General features: G+C 46.3%; 1 protein-coding gene across 7 annotated transcripts in view; it reads left to right on the top strand.

Annotated features, from left to right (window-relative positions):
- LOC115096930 (transient receptor potential cation channel subfamily V member 3-like) overlaps window positions 1-19495 on the top strand; it is a 140817-nt gene that overhangs the window by 28561 nt on the left and 92761 nt on the right. For 4 of the 7 annotated variants that reach the window (XR_003858169.1, XM_029612234.1, XM_029612233.1 and 1 more), the window contains 3 exons: window positions 1481-1540; window positions 4965-5024; window positions 11730-11789. Coding sequence is in view for 6 of the 7 variants with exons in the window: in XM_029612234.1 (XP_029468094.1) it covers window positions 1481-1540; window positions 4965-5024; window positions 11730-11789 (180 nt within the window). In the remaining variant the exon portion in view is untranslated. The remainder of the gene's footprint in view (window positions 1-1480; window positions 1541-4964; window positions 5025-11729; window positions 11790-19495) is intronic. The other 3 variants (XM_029612235.1, XM_029612238.1, XM_029612236.1) reach the window with 2 other exon arrangements.

Genomic DNA, 19495 nt, shown 5'->3' with positions numbered 1-19495 from the left:
AAGCAAAGAATTCATTTAATTTTTCTGCAGTGGGCTTATCTTCCCTAAGAACCCCTTTAACTCCTTGATTATCTAACGGTGCAACTGATTCCCTCTTAGGCTTTCTAATTCGGATATTTTTTTTAAAGTTTATATTATGAGTTTCTTCCTGTAATGAATTACCCACAGACTTTATCCCAAATTTTCAGACAAACTTTTGTGTCTAAATTCTAGGTTATCCTAGTGCACACATCCACATACACACAGAGGGCCGGATTTTCAAAAGGTTACGGGCACCGGGCCTTTTTTCAAAAGGCCCGGTGCGCGTAAAGTCCCGGGACATGTGTAAGTCCCAGGGTTTACTAAAGGGGCGGGGTGTGGGCGGGGTGGTCTGGGGGCAGGGTCAGGCTCCCGGCACAGCGGCCATATTTGGTGCTGTGCCGGGGATTCTGGGCCGGCAGGCACAAAAGGTAAATTAAAGGTCAGGAGGGGTTAGAGTACGGCTGGGGGGGAAACGTTAGGGGAAGGGGTGGGAAGGTCAGGCTTGGGGGAAGGCAGCGCGGCTCGGCATGCACCCCCCTTGCGCACACTGACCCAGGATTTTATAACATGCGCACGCCTGCATGCTCATGTTATAAAATCGGGCACACATGTGCGCGCGCCAGGTAGCATGCGCACATTTAGGACGCGCACGCTTGTTTTAAAATCTACCCCAGAAAGTTTTGCTTTCTCCTGAGCAGGAGTAGGTTTCTGCAAGGACATTTATGTGCACAATTTTGACAAACAAAATTATTTAATTATTTAAAATATCTTTTACCTGCAACCTCCAACGTTTGGCGAGGGTTCCAAGGTTACATGCATAAAATAATACATTAAAATAAAAGAACAGAGAAATAAAAGTATGGGTATAAATGCTTTCCCCACTCTGAGTTATCCCCAGTACGCCTTTTCCAAGTGCAGGTGACAAAATGCGTGAAATAAGTTTTACTCCATACTTTTATATGCAAAAAATGTGAATTGATTGTCAAAGCCCATAGTGTCCAGGTAGATCCATGACACAAGGGAGAGGTCTAGGCAGTCCTGTTTTTACCCCATGGCATTTCTGGATTTGTGCTGATAATTTCTGTAAGAACAGCAGGAACGATAAGTCCAGAGATGTTATTATTTGCTGTTTATGTTTCTGTGGTATGCTTGTTACTGATTGCATTACTTGTTTTTTTTTTTTTATTAGAACCCAGGATGTAGGCGATTTTCTAAATAGAAGTAAATAAATAAAACCAAGACCAATTCAGCCTGTCCCCTGAGATGGATCTACCTGCACACCACACTCTCTCCTTCTCCCCTCCAGTAACACTGCCACTCTCTGTCCATCCTCCAGGGTGCACGTAGCAATGTGCTCTGCACTCCCAGAGTCTTCCTCATATTGCTCCTCACCCTCACAGCTCCTGAGTGACTCTTTGCTCTCATACCATTGGTTGATTAAGTGGCTTCTTGTCTGCAGGCACAAAGATCTGGAACCTTTCACATTCCTTACAAGTTATGAAGTCCAAATGGATTCCAGGTATGTATTATGGTCTTCTGGTTTTCATCCTTTTACTGACTTCACTGGATTTGCCACACTCCACAAACAGATTTATTTTAAGATCTTGTCATGCTAAGTTTGCAAAATGAAGGCCCGATCACCACTGAGCCTTTTGTGACAAGATTCATAATACTTCCACTATCAGCATATATCATAAATACACTGCACCAGATCTGATAGCCTTCTGGAACAGGCATTATCATCGGGAGCACTTAAGAACATAAGATTTGCCGTACTTTGTCAGACCAAAGATTCACCAAGCCCAGTATCTTGTTTCCAACAGTGGCCAATCGAGGTCACAAGTACCTGGCAGGATCCCACAAAATAAAACAAATTCCATGCTGCTTATCTTAGGGATAAGCAATGGATTTCCCCAAGATCACTGTAATAATGGTTAATGGACTTTTCCTCCAGGAACTTGTCCAAACCTTTTTTAAACGCAGCTGCACTAACAGCTTTCATCACATCTTCTGGCATCAAATTCCAGAGCTGAATTATGCATTGGGTAAAAAAAATAGTTTCTCCTATGTCTTAATGTAAAACCTAGTATCTTCATTGAGTGTCCCCTAGTCTTTCTACTTTTTGAAATAGTAAACAACCATTTTGCCTTTACCCATTCTATTCCGTTCATTATTTTATCATCCTAGATCATATCTTCCCTCAACTGTCTCTTCTTCTCCAAACTGAAAAGTCCAACCTCATAGGGGAATTGTTCCAACACTTTATCATTTTGGCCGCTCTTCTATGTACTGTATCTTTTCTATTTTTGCTATATCTTTTTTTGATACAGTGACTATACAATATTCAAGATGAGGTTGCACCATGGAGCAATACAGAGGCATTATGATATTCTCTGTTCCTTTTTCCATTCCTTTCCTAATAATCCCTTGTATTCTTTTTGCTTTCTTACTGCTGCACACTGGGCAGAAGATTTCAATGTATTTTCAATGATGATGCCTATATCCTTTTCCTGAATAGTGCTTCTTAATGTGGAACCTTACATTTTGAAGCTATAATTTGGGTTACTCTTCCCTACATGCGTTATCTTGCACTTGTCCACATAAAATTTCATTTGCCGTTTGCATGTCCAGTCTTCCAGTCTTGCAAGGTTCTTTTGTAATTTCTCACAATCCTCTTGTAATTTAACAACTATGAATAATTTTGTGTCATCTGCAAATTTTATCATCTCATTTGTTGTCCCTATTTCCAAGTCGTTTATAAATATATTAAAACGCAGAGGTCCCAGAACAGATCCCTGGGGCATTCCACTATTCACCTTTCTCCATTAAGAAAATTGAAGATTTAGACCTAAATCCACAATAGGACATTGTCTCCTATCCCATGACTTTTTAATTTCATGAGGGACTATGCCAAATGCTTTCTGGAAATGTGGATACACTAAATTTACCAGTTCACCTTTATCCATATGTTTATTTACACCTTCAAAAAAATGTAGCAGATTAGTGAGGCAAGATTTCCTTTGGATAAATCCATGCTGACTGTGGCCCATTAAACCATGTCTATCTATATGTACTGCTATTTTAATCTGTAGAATATTTTCCATGATTTTTTGGGCACTGGAGTCAGGCTCTCCGGTTTATAGATTCCCAGATCACCCTTGGAGCCCTTTTTAAATATTGGGGTTACATTGGCTACCCTCCAGTCCTCAGGTACAATGGATGATTTTAATGATAGATTACAAATTACTATAATAAAAGTTCTTTCAGAACCCTTTGGTGTATACCATCCGGTCCTAGTGATTTGCTACTTTTCAGTATCAATTTGGCCTATTACATCTTCCAGGTTCACTGTGATTTGGTTCAGATCATCTGAATCATCATCCTTGAAAACCATCTCCGGAACTGGTATCTCCCCAACATCCTCATTAGTAAATACCAAAGCAAAGAATTCATTTAATTTTTCTGCAATGGCCTTATCTTCCCTAAGAGCCCCTTTAACTCCTTGATTATCTAACGGTGCAACTGATTCCCTCTTAGGCTTTCTAATTCGGATATTTTTTTTAAAGTTTATATTATGAGTTTCTTCCTGTAATGAATTACCCACAGACTTTATCCCAAATTTTCAGACAAACTTTTGTGTCTAAATCCTAGGTTATCCTAGTGCACACATCCACATACACACAGAGGGCCGGATTTTCCAAAGGTTACGCGCACCGGGCCTTTTTTCAAAAGGCCCGGTGCGCGTAAAGTCCCGGGACATGTGTAAGTCCCAGGGTTTACTAAAGGGGCGGGGTGTGGGCAGGGTGGTCTGGGGGCAGGGTCAGGCTCCCGGCACAGCGGCCATATTTGGTGCTGTGCCGGGGATTGTGGGCCGGCAGGTGCAAAAGGTAAAATAAAGGTCAGAAGGGGTTAGAGTAGGGCTAGGGGGGGAAACGTTAGGGGAAGGGGTGGGAAGGTCAGGCTAGCGGGAAGGGAACATGGAAGGCAGCTCGGCGTGCACAAGATGCACAATTGTGCAGCCCCTTGCGCACGCCAATCCAGGATTTTATAACATGCGTGTGCCTACGCGCTCATGTTATAAAATCGGGCATACATGTGCGTGTGCCAGGTAGCAGGCGCACATTTAGGCCGCGTGCACTTTTTAAAAAATCTACCCCAGAAAGTTTTGCTTTCTCCTGAGCAGGAGTAGGTTTCTGCAAGGACATTTATGTGTACAATTTTGACAAAGATAAATATTTAATTATTTAAAATATCTGTTACCTGCAACCTCCAAAGTTTGGCGAGGGTTCCAAGGTTACATGCATAAAATAATACATTAAAATAAAAGAACAGAGAAATAAAAGTATGGGTATAAATGCTTTCCCCACTCTGAGTTATCCCCAGTACGCCTTTTCCAAGTGCAGGTGACAAAATGCGTGAAATAAGTTTTACTCCATACTTTTATATGCAAAAAATGTGAATTGATTGTCAAAGGCCATAGTGACCAGGTAGATCCATGACACAAGGGAGAGGTCTAGGCAGTCCTGTTTTTACCCCATGGCATTTCTGGATTTGTGCTGATAATTTCTGTAAGAACAGCAGGAACGATAAGTCCAGAGATGTTATTATTTGCTGTTTATGTTTCTGTGGTATGCTTGTTACTGATTGCATTACTTGTTTGTTTTTTTTTTTATTAGAACCCAGGATGTAGGCGATTTTCTAAATAGAAGTAAATAAATAAAACCAAGACCAATTCAGCCTGTCCCCTGAGATGGATCTACCTGCACACCTCACTCTCCCCTTCTCCCCTCCAGTAACACTGCCACTCTCTGTCCATCCTCCAGGGTGCACGTAGCAATGTGCTCTGCACTCCTAGAGTCTTCCTCATATAGCTCCTCACCCTCACAGCTCCTGAGTGACTCTTTGCTCTCATATTGGTTGATTAAGTGGCTTCTTGTCTGCAGGCATGAAGATCTGGAGCCTGTCATAGTACGTGAAAGTTATGAAGTCCAAATGGATTCCAGGTATGTTTTATGGAGTTCTGGTTTTCATCTTTTTACTGACTTCACCGGATTTGCCACACTCCACACCCAGATTTATTTTAAGGTCTTGTCATGCTAAGTTTGCAAAATGAAGGCCCCATCACCACTGAGCCTTTTGTGCTAAGAATCATATTACTTACACAATCAGCATATATCATACATACACTGCACCAGATCTGATAGCCTTCTGGAACAGGCATTAACATCGGGAGCACTTAAGAATATAAGATTTGCCATACTGGGTCAGACCAAGCCCAGTATCTTGTTTTCAACAGCAGCCAATCCAGGTCACAAGTGCCTGGCAGGATCCCACAAGATAAAACAGATTCTATGCTGCTTATCTCAGGGATAAGCAATAGATTTCTCCAAGTTCACTGTAATAATGGTTTATGGACTTTTCCTCCAGGAACATGTCCAAACCTTTTTTAAATGCAGTTTCACTAACAGCTTTCACCACATCCTCTGGCATCAAGTTCCAGAGCTGAATTATGCATTGGGTAAAAAAAATATTTCTCCTATGTCTTAATGTAAAACCTAGTATCTTCATTGAGTGTCCCCTAGTCTTTGTACTTTTTGGAATAGTAAACAACCGTTTCCCTGTACGTACCAGGATCAGTCCAGACTGCTGGGATGTGCCTCCCTTCCAGCAGATAGAGTCAGGGAAAAAAAGCTGAAAGGCACCCCCTTTTACACTGGTGTGCCACCTGCGATCCTTCAGTATTTCTCTGACTCCAGAGATGAGGGTGATAAACCTACAGTCCTAATCCTTTAAAAAAAAAAAAAAAAAGAAAGAAAACAAGGAAAACAAAGTAAACTAGAAATTATAAGACCTAATGATGTTTGTTTCTACCAGTGGCTAAAGCAAGCTGTTTAAAAAAAAATAAACAAATAGTAGTTAGTTTTCTTTCTGGAGGTGAGCAGACTCACTCCTCCTGAGGCTACGACCTTGGATGAGGCACGGCTGGGGTTGGATGCCCCGTTAGCCGTTTTCCCGGACCCGCTCCTTCTACCGGTGAGCAGGGGGATTTACCGGTGGGACGGTCCCTCCCCCTTGCACTCTGAGACAGCATAATTCCTCGTGGGGGGGGGAGGGGGGCTGCCTGTGCCTCGATTAAGGACCCAGCGTTTAAAAAAAAAACATAGAGTTATTTTTCCACTGTGCGCACAGGTTTCCCTGGGCTCCGGAGGGGCGATTTTCACCAATTTTTTCAGCCTCATGCTCGCTCCCTCTCCGCTGGTATGCCGCGGGGTTCTGCGTGTTCAGCATGTGGGGAGCCGGTGGCGCGACTCTCCCGCGATGACCTTTGTACACGGTGCCTCCTGGGAGAGGAAGGACCGTCGAGGAGCAGCAGTGGGTCGTTTTCAGCGTGCTCCTGTGGCACAGGGAGGAATTCGTGCCTCTGCCGGCCTCGGCCTGCCCCGTCCCCATCTAGCGAGGGAACGGCGGCCATTTTGCCTCCACCATGCTCCAGTGAAGGGTTGGATGCAGGGGGGTGGGAAATCTCTCCTCCGCTCTCCCCACCAAATTTGAGCCCTGTTAAACAGTGGCTCCCAGTGCCTGCCTCCTCTCCGAGCTCTGACCCTGCTGCGGGGGGGGGGGGGGGGGGGCCTTAAAGGGATGGCTTTCTTTTTCTTCCAGATTTGTGCTTTTAATGCACAAGGCATTTTTTGAGGCCGAGGCTGAGTTGTAGGCTGTGGAGCCTCCGTCTGTGAAGGTGGCTAGGCTTTCTGGGGGTTCCGGTTCCTCCAGAGAGAGGACGGGCCGTGCGGATTTGGATCTCTCCTGGACCCCGGCCTCCGATCCACGGGATCCCCCTTCGCTGGATCCTCTCCTTGTGGATATTGACGGGGATGTTGATGAGCCCACCCCAGTTGAGGGGGATGACCCGAGGATCCTCAGATTATTTTGAAGGGAGGAGCTTGATCATTTAATCCCTCATGTTCTGACGGAGCTCAGTATTGAGGTGCTGCAGCCGAGCTCGGAGGCTACCAAGGGGGACCCCGTTCTCTCGGGGCTTTGGGCCCCTCCTAAAGCTTTTCCTTTTCACCCTATGCTATTACAACTCGTGACCCGAGTTATAATAGCATAGGGAGGCTTCCAAGGCCAGCCTTTGGGTGGGGTGAGCCATGAAGAAGTTCTACCTGCTGCCAGACGAGTCCTTGGCCATCCTTAGAGTCCCAAAAGTGGATGTGACCTTTTCAGCCATCACTAAGTGGACGACCATTCCAGTTGCAGGGGCTGCCGCTCTTAAGGAGCTTCAGGATAGGAAGCTGGAGGTCCTTTTTAAGAGGATGTTTTAGGTCTCGGTGCTTTGCGTTAGGGCGGCAGTCTGCAGTAGCCTCATGCAAAGGGCGACTCTTCGTTGGGTGCAACAGTTGCTCACCACGCAGGAGTTGCCTCCAGCGGAAGCAGAGCAGGCAGATCGCATGGAGGCGGCTGTGACTTACCGCGGGTGCCTTATATGATCTTCTTCGGGCGTCCTTGCGCACCATGGCTTCGGTGGTCTTGGCTAGAAGGCTTTTGTGGCTCTGCAACTGGTTGGCCGATGTTTCCTCCAAGGCCCAGCTAGGCAATCTTCCCTTTAAAGGGAAATTCTTGTTCAGGGATGATCTGGAAGCCCTTATCAAATCCCTAGGGGACAATAAGGTGTACAAGTTGCCGGAGGACAAGCCTCAAACCTCCAGGGCTTTGGGATCGGCATGCCCTCTGTTTCGGGGACAGCACAAGTTTCGGCGGGGCAGGGCTCCGGCCTTCACGCCACGTCAGCCGTCGACGAGGTCTCAGGCTTGGTCTCATTCCTCTCACGGCCACAGGCCTCTCCGCGACGGGGGTCCTCGGGGATCTTCCGGGGGCAAGTCCTCCCAATGAAGGTGTCCTGGCCCACTCCTCTGTTCCGGTGATAGGTGGCCGCCTGTCTCTCTTCTTCAAGGAGTGCGTCAAGATTATATCGGACCAGTGGGTTCTAAGCATCATCAAACATGGCAACGCTTTGGATTTTGCATGCCCGTTGTGGGACCTGTTCTTGATGTCGCCCTGCGGGGCCCGCGCAAAATGGACAGCGGTGACTCAAACCCTGGGCCGGTTGAAAGCACTGGGAGCCATTGTCCCAGACCCGCTGGAGGAGTTCAGGACCGCCAGTTCAGGACCGCCAGTTCCTTCCACCTGATCTTGGATCTGAAGAAGGTGAACAAAGCGCTTCGGGTACCCCATTTTTGCGTGAAAACTCTCCACTCAGTCATTGCGGTCGTCCACTCTGGTGAATATTTGGCTTCTTCAGACCTGCGGAAGCGTATCTTCACATAGGGATCCGCGAACAGTATTGGCGGTTTCTCAGGTTCATGATTCTGGACGAGCATTATCAGTTTCAGGCGCTCCCGTTCGGAGCTCCCCGCGTCTTCACCAAAGTAATGATGGTATTAGCTGCGGCTCTCAGGCAGGAGGGGATTTTGGTTCATCCCTATCTGGATGGTTGGCTCAACCATGCAAAGTCAGAGGAGCTTTGCAGGGCAGCGGTTCAGTCGGTAGTGGACTGGCTTCAATCCCTCGATTGAGTCGTCAATTTTGCCAACAGCCAATTAGTCCCGTCCCAGGTGCTCAACTTCTTGGGTGCTCGGTTTGACACATCAGTCCGCAAGGTCTTTCTCACACAGGAGCGAATCGACAAGTTAACGGCAGAGATCCAGCGGCTGTTATCTCTACTGCTACCCCAGGTTTGGGATTACTTGCAGGTGCTTGGTTCTATGGAGTCTACTCTAGAGTTAGTCCCTTGGGCCTTTGCTCATATGAGACCCTTGCAGAGGGTGTTACTTTCTCGTTGGGACCTGAAGTCAGAAGAGTTCCAGATCCGATTGCCGGTCTTGGAACCTGCCAGGTCCAGTCTCCATTGGTGGTTGATTCCGGCTCATGTGCAGCGGGATGGATCTGGAGGAGTCCCAGTGGGTGATCGTGACGCCAGACGCCAGCATCTCTGGCTGGGGTGTGGTTTGCCAATCAAGGGCAGCACAGGGCCGATGGACAGAGCAGCAGGCGAAATGGTCCATAAATTGCTTGGAAACCAGGGCAGTACGTCTGGCATTGCGCAGTTTCCTCCCCCTAATGTGCCATCGATCAGTGCAGGTATTGTCCGACAATGCAACAATGGTGGCTTACATCAATCATCAGTGGGGAACCAGAAGTTGTCCAGTGGCATTGGAGGCCGACCGGCTAATGCTCTGGGCGGAGCGCCATCTGGTCCATCTAGCAGCTTCTCACATAGCCGGAGTTGACAACATTCAGGTGGATTTTCTCAGTCACCAGCATCTAGATCCTGGAGAGTGGGAACTTTCTGAGGAGGCGATGCATCTCATGACTCACTGATAGGGTGTTCCTCGCCTGGAGCAGATGGCAACTCAGAGAAATGCGAAGGCGGCTTGGTTCTTCAGTCGCAGGAGGGAACAGGGGGCGGAAGGTGTCGATGCTCTGGTCCTGCGACATTCTGCTGTACGTCTTTCCTCCCTGGCCATTGGTGGGCAAAGTCTTGCGAAGGATAGAAGCTCACACAGGCTCAGTCGTTCTCATGGCTCCTGAGTGGTCATGGTAACAGTGGTTTGCAGATCTGATCAACTTAGTGGTGGACGGTCCTCTTCGGCTTGGTCATCTACCGAATCTTCTTCGACAAGTTCCAGTATTTTTCGATCAAGTGGATCACTTTTGTCTAGCGGCTTAGCTTATGAGAGGCGGCAGTTGAGGAAGAAAGGTTATACAGATTCGGTTATTTCCACCCTTCTGCAGGCGCAAAAAACATCTACTTCGCTCACCTATGTTCGAGTCTGGAAGGTTTTCGATTCCTGGTGCAGCGGGTTGAAGGTGTCCCCGCGGCGCACCTCAATTGTCCATATTCTGGTGTTCTTACAGGAGGGTCTGAAGAAAGGCTTGGCATGCAGTTCTCTCAGGGTTCAAGTAGCGGCCCTGGGATGTTTGTGGGGGAAGATTGACGGGACATCCTTGGCAGCTCATCCAGATGTAACAAGTTTCCTGAGAGGTACTAAACATTTGAACCCTGCGGCTTGTCCAGTGAATCCTTCTTGGAGTTTAAATCTGGTTCTCCGTGGCTTGTTCGGTCTTCCGTTTGAGCCTTTGAAACAGGCCACCTTGAAAGACTTGACACTTAAGGTGATTTTCCTGGTGGCCATCACTTTGGCACGGTGCATCTCTGAGCTTCAAGCGTTGTCCTATAGGGAGCCTTTTCTCAGGTTTTTGGATTCAGGGGTGTCCCTTAGGATGGTGCCCTCCTTTCTATCGAAGGTCGTATCGGAGTTTCATTTGAATCAGACCATGGAGTTGCCTGCCTTCACAGATTTGGATCGGAATTTGCCTCAGGCTTGCAACTTGCAAAGATTAGACGTGCGGTGGATTCTGCTTCGCTATCTAGAGGTCACTAATGCTTTTCGTTTTTCTGATCATCTGTTTGTCTTATGGAGTGGTCCTAAGAAAGGACATAAGGCAACTAAAGCCACTATTGCCCGATGGTTGAAGAAAGCCATAACTTTGACATATATATGTCTTGGGCACGCAGTACCGAATGGTTTGAAAGCGCATTCAATCCATTCTCAGGTGGCGACTTGGGCGGAGAGTCAGTTTGTTTCACCGCAGGAAATTTGCAGAGTGGCTACTTGGAAATCCTTACACACTTTTGCTAAGTATTACCGATGGACGTCCGTGCTCCGGATGGTGACTGTTTTGGCAGTAGTGTTCTTCGAGCAGGACTCTCCAGGTCCCACCCTATTTAGGGCAGCTTGGGTACATCCCAGCAGTCTGGACTGATCCTGGTACCTACAGGGAAAGGAAAATTGGTTCTTACCTGCTAATTTTCATTCCTGTAGTACCAAGGATCAGTCCAGATGCCCGCCCATGGAATCTAGAGAGTCCATTCGGTATCATTTTCATTCTGCAGAATATTCACAAGTGGACAGCATTCACGTTGCATATGGAAGTACTTCCTCCATGTACATAAGTTCCCGAAGTTATGCAGTTTTTTCATTAAGTGGTTTGATATAGCCATTGGTTCTTATGTTGAGGTTATGATATGTTTCATTCTGCTATGGTATGGATTATACTGAAGGATCGCAGGTGGCACCCCAGTGTAAGAGAGGGTGCCTTTCAGTTTTTTTCTCTGACTCCATCTGCTGGAAGGGAGACACAACCCAGCTGTCTGGACTGATCCTTGGTACTACAGGAGCGAAAATTAGCAGGTAAGAACCAATTTTCCTTTTGTGTTTACCCATTCTATTCCGTTCATTATTTTATCATCCTAGATCATTTCTTCCCTCAACTGTCTCTTCTCCAAGCTGAAAAGTCCAACCTCATAGGGGACTTGTTCCATCCCTTTATCATTTTGGTCGCTCTTCTATGTACTGTATCTGTTTTACTTTTGCTATATCTTTTTTTGAGATACAGTCACAGCATGGAGCGATACAGAAGCATTAGGATGTTCTCTGTTTCATTCTCCATTCCTTTCCTAATAATCCCTAGTATTCTATTTGCTTTCTTGTTGCTGCACACTGCCACTCTCTGTCCATCCGCCAGGGCAAACGTAGCAATGTGTTCTGCACTCCCAGAGTCATCCTCATATTGCTCCTACCCTCACTGCTTCTAGTGGCTCTTTGCACTCATACCATTGGTTTGATTATGGGCCTTTTTGACTGCAGGTGTGATGATCTTCCACCCGTGGATTTTCGTGACAAATGTATACCACAGACGGATGACTTGTACGTATTATGGACTTCTGTTTTTCAATCTTTTACTGTCTCGTACATTCCTTTCAATGTAAATCTGTGTTTGGACATGATCGCCTGGTTAATAAGATTTATTACTTCCTTATACAGCAATGCAAAGTGAGAAACAGCTTTAAACTGCTGTAACTAGTGAAAATGAGTTCAATGGCTCTCCTATAAACAGTGCAGAGGATATGGATCGCTTCCTTAATGTTGCAGTCCTGCTACTGGACAGATTGCAGTCCTGGGTGTTCCAGCTCTGCCTGTAGCATTGTAAGCTCTTAGTGGAAGGGATTCTATGTGTTCTTTGCATCCGGGCTCATGGCTCACCTGCTACAGGACAAATTGCAGCCCTGGGTGTTCCAGCTTTGCCTATAGCATTGTATGCTCTTAGTGGAAGGGATTCTATGTGTTCTCTGCATCCGGGCTCATGGCTCACCTGCTACAGGACAGATTGCAGCCCTGTGTGTTCCAGCTCTGCCTGTAGCATTATAAGCTCTTAGTGGAAGGGATTCTATGTGTTCTCTGCATCCGGGCTCATGGCTCACCTGCTACAGGACAGATTGCAGCCCTGGGTGTTCCAGCTCTACCTGTAGCATTATAAGCTCTTAGTGGAAGGGATTCTATGTGTTCTCTGCATCCGGGCTCATGGCTCACCTGCTACAGGACAGATTGCAGCCCTGTGTGTTCCAGCTCTGCCTGTAGCATTGTAAGCTCTTAGCGAAAGAGTTCTAAGTGTTCTCTGCAGAGCTGTACCCAGGCAATTTGGCACCTATGGCCACCTATGGCCAACACATTTGTCTTCAGAAAACACTGCTCCACTGAGAACCTTAGCTCTCAATATGTCCCTGACCAAACTTGACTGTTCCTCCCCTGAAGCCACCCTCACCTCTTGGCACAACCTCACCACTGATATAGCAAATGAATTATGCCCCCTCACTACCCGCAACATACTCCCAGCACATAAAAATAAAAAACCATGGTACACACTGGCATTAAAAAGAATGAAAAACAACCTTAGACAGAGAGAGAGAATTTGGCGCAAAGACCCCACCCCACAGCAAGCCGCCATCTACAGATCTACCATGCACTCCTATAGACTCTCCATACTCAAGACCAAACGTGACTTCTATGCTGCCAAAATTCATGAATTCAAATTCAACCCCAAAGCCCTGTTCGCCTACGTCACTGATCTCTCTAAGTCCTCCCCTCCCTCCATCTCAGACAAAGATGCTAGTAGTAAATGTGAGGAACTCGCCCTCTTCTTTAACAAAAAAATAGCAAACATCCTCCTCAGATTCCCCTCCACGACACCCCCTCACAAATCTCCCCCTCTACGACTCCCCCTTCACATATCTCCCAGTCCACCACCAAATCCAACCTTGAATCCCCTTGACCTCACCTCATCCCAGGAAATTTAATCTATTCTCAAAAAGATTAAGCCCGCATCCCACCCCTCTGACACCTTCCCCACAAAGCCCTCCTAACTATTCCCAATACTATCGCCAAACCCCTAGCAGATATCATTAACTGCTCCCTCACCCTCAAGCATGCAGTCGTCAAACCCCTCCTCAAAAAACCCTCCCTGGACCCCACAGACCCAGCTAACTATCACCCTATCTCGAACCTCCCTTTCATTGCCAAAATCATGGAAAAGGTGGTCAACTCCCAACTTACGGATTACCTACATAGCAACAATATCCTTCACCTCTCACAATTTGGCTTCCGTAAACACCTCAACACTGAAACCCTTCTCCTCACCCTTACTGACTCCCTCCTCATAGGCCTAGATCAAGGTCAATGCTTCTTACTTGCCCTCCTTGACATCTCCGCTGCATTTGATATAATAAGCCATAATCTCCTCCTCTTCCGCTTATCAGACATTGGCATCACAGGCTCAGCCTTCCTTTGGTTTAAATCGTATCTGGCTAACAGACAATTCTCTGTCAAAATAGGTAACTCAGAATCTTCACATTTCTGCCTCGCCCAAGGAGTTCCCCAAGACTCCTCTCTCTCTTCTATCCTCTTCAATATTTACCTAATCCCCCTCTGCCAGCTCCTGTCTGACCTTGGCCTTAAAATCTACATCTACGCGGATGATGTATAAATCATTTTACCAATACAAGTATCCATCTCCCAATCCCTAAAATTCTGGGAGAAATGTCTTGCCTCTATTAACTCCTTACTCACAAATCTCCATCTGGCCATCAATTCGATTAAGACTGAACTGCTCTTTATCTCCATCCCCAATATCTCAAACCTGCACTCTCTAGCGACCCTGCATTCAGTGTCATCTCCTCACAGCCCTTTGTACGAGACCTTGGTGTCCAGATTGACCAGCACATAAATTGGAAAAAACACATAAACTCCCTATTTCTTGGCCTCCCCTACTCCACTATAAAACCACTCCAAATGCTGCAGAATGCCGTTGCTAGAATCATTACAAATGTCCGTAAATCTGACCACATAACCCCTATCCTTAAGGACCTCCATTGGCTCCCAATCCCTTCCCGCATCCTCTACAAAACACTCACCATCATACACAAATCCATCTACAATCACAACTCCAGCAGGCTCAACGAGCCCATCCGTTTCATACAATCCAACCGCCCCACCAGAGCAACCTGTAAAGGTACCCGCCACACCTCTTCCCTTAAGTATGCACACCTCTCCAGTACAAGGGAGCGAGCCATCTCCATTGCAGGCCCCACCCATTGGAACACACTACTCCCGAATCTCCGCCTTGAGCCATGTACCATCAAATTCAAGAAGAAGCTAAAAACCTGGCTCTTCAAACAGGCATTCCCAGATTAGGACATATCCCCTCAAACTCATCACAACTATATCATGCTACTAGTTTAAACTGTTACGTTATTGTTAACCTGTTTCTTGCGGTTCTTGTTCACTCCCTCCTCTACCATGTAACCCGTTATGCAAGTTATTGTTCTCTGTAATCCCATTCCCCTCCCATTGTATTTTCTACCCATAGTTTGATGTAAACCGACATGATGTTCCTACTAATGTCGGTATAGAAAAGCCGCTAAATAAATAAATAAATAAATACGTGAAAAACTGCACCCTGACCCATTTCACAGCGCATGACACCACGAGTTGGGAGACTCTCTTCAATGTTTGACAGCAATGGCAATGTCCAGTGCAAGGCTATTAGGTGCCCTACGAAATCTTTACAACCTTGCACCCCCCCATCCCATCACACCCTCCTCACACAGAATTAAAAAATATGCATTTATAATAAAAGATTTTACATGAAAAATAACATTTAAAGTATAGTCTTCTGAGGTAAAAATATCACTTACAATATGTATATTATATTTACATGCACTGCTGAGGTGCCAACTAGAAAACCCTGCAAAAAAGCAAGAGACACTTGGAACCTATATGGTATTAGGTATTCTGTAATGCATCTTGGGCATGGGAATGACCCTCAAAGAGCCACTCAAACAGCAATAACCCTACCTATGAAAGTTTATATTATAAATATTATACCAGGCCTGAAATAGTAATGCACCCCTTATTAGGAAAACAGAACAAGCCAAGCTGCTATAGATCCCTACATAGAATCTACACACTAATGGAATAACTCACTTCATTCACAAATACAAAACACAGATAGACCCTCAAATACAGAATAAAGAGACCATGCAGTATAAATAGACAAAAACTGAACTGGAAACTGCAACAAGCCAAATTCAGTGTGCACTGCAACAAAGGAAAAACTGGAAAAAAAACAGAAACACTACCATTCCTCAAAAAACAAAATTACTAAAACCATACCATTAAAAAGAATAATTCAAAACAATTAATGAATAGAATAACATTCAATTAAAAACTCATATAAAAATCTTCCAAGGGATAGGGGACAAGATGGCGTCCTGCAGAGAGATGGAGTGCTAGGAGCTTCTACATTTTTCCTTACCTCTCACTTCCACGATGCAACATACAACGAGGAAGGCGAATGTTTGGAGGTGTTCCCAGCTACCTCCTCTTCTGACCCCTCTCAGCCTAAACTTGTCGGGGTTCTAGCCCCCGCTGGACTATCATTGCCGGTTGCTGGTTCCTTGGGAGGTGCTGCCGAGGAGCATTCGGCCCTCCTCCCGGACGCCGATTACCCTATCTCCTCCGCAACTGGTGTCACCATCGGGTTCGGCCTTGCTGCCACCATGTGGGCATATTCAAAGCCCTGGATCGGTAGCTTCTGGGGAGACTTCTCCTGCTGGTGTGAGCCTTTTGGTCGGCAGTGCATCTGCAGGACCTGTGGAGCCTCTGGGTAAGCCTGGGGATGCTGGGCTTGCTGAGGAGACTGCATTGATTGTGTGGATCCAAGCCTCAACACCGCTGCAGGGAGCAGAAGAACTTAGAGGCCTCCCATCGGACAAGGTTTGAGGCATCCTATTTTTTCTCCTATCCTGCATAAGCCTGCTCTGGTGACTTTGGATTCAGTTTGGCCTGCTTCAATGGCTCTAGAGAAATCCATTTCTTCTCTGGTTGGTGTTATTTCATATTTATATAATCAATTTAAGGTACTGAATTGGTTATCCACCATGGAGAAAAGACTGCTGATTTGGATAATCAGATAGCTACTTGTCAAAATATTCAGGCAAATTTAGTTCAATCTGATTTGACTAATTCTAGGAAGCTTGAAAATATTGAGAACTCCCTCCGCTATTTAAATCTCAGAGTCTTGAATTTTCCGTTGAGTGATCTGTTATCTCCACTCAATACATTTAAGAAATATGCCTCTGAAGTTCTTGAGATTCCACCTGATCTTATGCCTGGTATTTCCAAGCTCTATTTTTGAAGAGCCCTAAAGTGGACTCAAATGTTTCTAAACACCAGTCAAGTTTGAATTTAACACAGTTCTTAGAATCTTCTTCTGATCTTGTAATTTCTAATAGAGGGACGTTGATTGTTTCCTTTATTTTTTCCAAAGAATATAATTTTGTTCTAAAAATGTTTTTTTGCCACAGAACATTCTTATTTTTTGGCTATCGTATATGGATGTATCCAGATATTACATGTGCTATGCAGGAAAGAAGGAAAAAATTTCTTACAATGCGTCAAGAAGTTTTATCTCTTGGTGCTAACTTCATTCTTTGGTATCCCTGTAAATCTATCTTTACCCATCAAAGCTCTAAGTTTATATATTTTGATCCTGCACAGCTGAGATCATATCTGGATGCTCACCTTGTCTCCAATTGATAATTTTTCTGATCGGCTTTTTGTGAATTCTGCCAGTTTAATTTCAGTGTGTTTCTTTTTTTTTTTTTTTTTAATTTTCCTTAACACCACTCCTTGGATTCTATGCCGCCCCCCCCCCCCCCCCCCCCCGCCAATATTTTCTTTTAAACCTTATATAGACCTAGGGTCGTGTATACTGTCACATTTCTTTTTTTTTCTCTTTGTATATTCTGAGTCTCAATGTGTTTTCTGTCACAAGTGTATTCTTGTGTTATTTTTTTAAATGAATAAATACAACTTAAGAGAATTCTCCCGGAGGCACTGAGGGGCAGTTTGAGTCTCTCAAGACTCCCTGCTGGACGTGAGAAGGTTCAGCATGGTGGCAGCCACGATCAGCGAGCTGGGGAGCTCCTCAAACCTCAAACAAGATCCTACGCACCCTGCTCTCCAATGTGTGAGTTCCGTCATGGACCAGTCAAATTGTGGTTGGTACCTCCGCAGCCATGGCAGGCCCAGGATGACTGGATTCACGGCTCTTGGAAGAATGTAGAAGGTGATGAGTTCCATGTGTGCGGATCCTACTCTTAGTGTGAGCAGTACCATGGTATGAGTCACCAACCCAGGAAGGGGATCTCCATGGATGGAGAAAAGCACCTAACGTGGTGTTAAGGGAATCGTGGGGATTCGATACTGGTCAACAAGCTCCTGTTGCACAAAATTCCCCCCAGCACGGAGACAAGCAACAGGAACTGGGGAGACTGAGTAGCCAGACTGGGGGTCACTTGCTCCAGTGCCCCAGGACATAGGACAGTTCCCGTTTTCTCTGGCACTAAGCCAATAGGTGACCAGAAGTTCCACAAAAAAGACAGAGGCCTAGTTGATGGTGTCAAGTCCTCTCTTCATTCGTGAGATGGGAATGACCCAAGTTGCATGGGCTCCTCAGGTGATCCCCTGATGGCATGATAGGGTCAAATGTAGAAGGAAGCAATGTCCTGGAGGGACCCTTTTGAGCTGAGTATGTCCTCGAGCTTGGCTCCTGGAGCTGTCTGTCAATTTTCCCTGTAAGCTCAATGAGGCCTTCGAAAGAAGTGGGAACTTCCTGCGCCACGAGCTCATCTCTAATCTTGGGAGCTAAACTTTCTAAGAATATTGTATGTAAATGTCTCCCTGCCAGTTCAGTTCTGTGGCCAGAGTTCAGAACTCGATGGCGTAATCCATTAACTATCAATTTCCTTGGCATAGGAGCAGGAAGTCCGAGCCCATTGTGGGCAGCTGGCCAGGCTCATCAGAGTTGCTTGAAGGCCGAGATGAATTGTTGGAGGTTAATGAGAAGGGGATCAGAGCATTACCATAGGGGGAAAGCCCAGGCCAAAGCCTTACCATTCTCTTAACATAGTCTTCTGAGAAGAGGGCCGACTGGAGGGAAAAATGCATATGGAAATGATTAAGAAATCCCCGTCACTGCTTAGGATCTCCTGCATAACGGAGTGGAGCAGGTAATGGAATTGTTGACCGACAGGCTTCTGGAACCAGTGCTGGAACTGCAGCAGGCAGCAGTGGAGCACTGGGTAGGGTCTAGGAGTCCAGGCGCACAGCGAGGCAATTCATATCTGTGAACAGGAGTTCCAGAGCTGTCTGGAGGGCCTGCAATTTCTGGGTCAAGTTATGAATGGCCTTCAAGGTGGCTAGATCTGCCGAGTCAATGGCCTCGGCAATCTGTTGTCGAAGTGGACCCTTGCGCCAACTCCCCTGAGGGGGAGTTGGCGCAACCTGCAGAGAGGAGCCCTGCAGGTCTCCACCATCAGCAGGTGGAGCTGGCTAAAGCAGAGGCCCAATTGGAGCTTCCCCAATACCAGCCCACATTCCCCTTAGGTTGAGCTCTCAAGTTCCAGGGCTGGCTGGTCTTAGGTGCTGACCTCTAGAGGCAAAGATCCATTGAGATGAGGTCATTGCAGACCAGCACAGAGAAGGCATCAGAGTCAGGATATGCATAGGCAGGTCAGGCAGCAATCAAACAAGGACAGATTCAGGCTGAGGCCAGGGGCAGGCAGCGTACTCCCAGTGTCATGGTTAAGGCAGTGGACTGGGCAGGCAGAGTTCAGTCAGATGTGGAAGCCGGCAGTGGTCAGGGGTAGGCAAAGGACAAGCAGCATCAAGGTCTAATCCAAGGTCAAGTTAGAAATCCAATCCAAGTCAATGCCAGAAGCGGTCTGAGGTCAAAGCCAGAAGTCCAACTCGAGTCGATACCAGGAGTCCAGTCCAAAGTCAAAGCCAGGAATCCAATCTGAGGAGACGAGGAACAAAGAGGAAGGAGGAGGACAAGGACCACAGAAGCAAGATGAGACACTGAAGACAGACGAAGGAAGACTGACCACGAAGACAGGAACTCAGGGAACAACCAGACTGCCAAGAAACCAGGAACAGGGCACAGGAGCACAGGAACAACATACAGCGGAAAGCAGAAACCAGGCACGTGGAGGCAAAGCACTACTCCAGGAGGA

This window comes from Rhinatrema bivittatum, chromosome 8 (assembly GCF_901001135.1).
Source record: "Rhinatrema bivittatum chromosome 8, aRhiBiv1.1, whole genome shotgun sequence".
Lineage (NCBI taxonomy): Eukaryota > Metazoa > Chordata > Amphibia > Gymnophiona > Rhinatrematidae > Rhinatrema > Rhinatrema bivittatum.
This window is presented reverse-complemented; position numbering and strand designations above follow the sequence as displayed.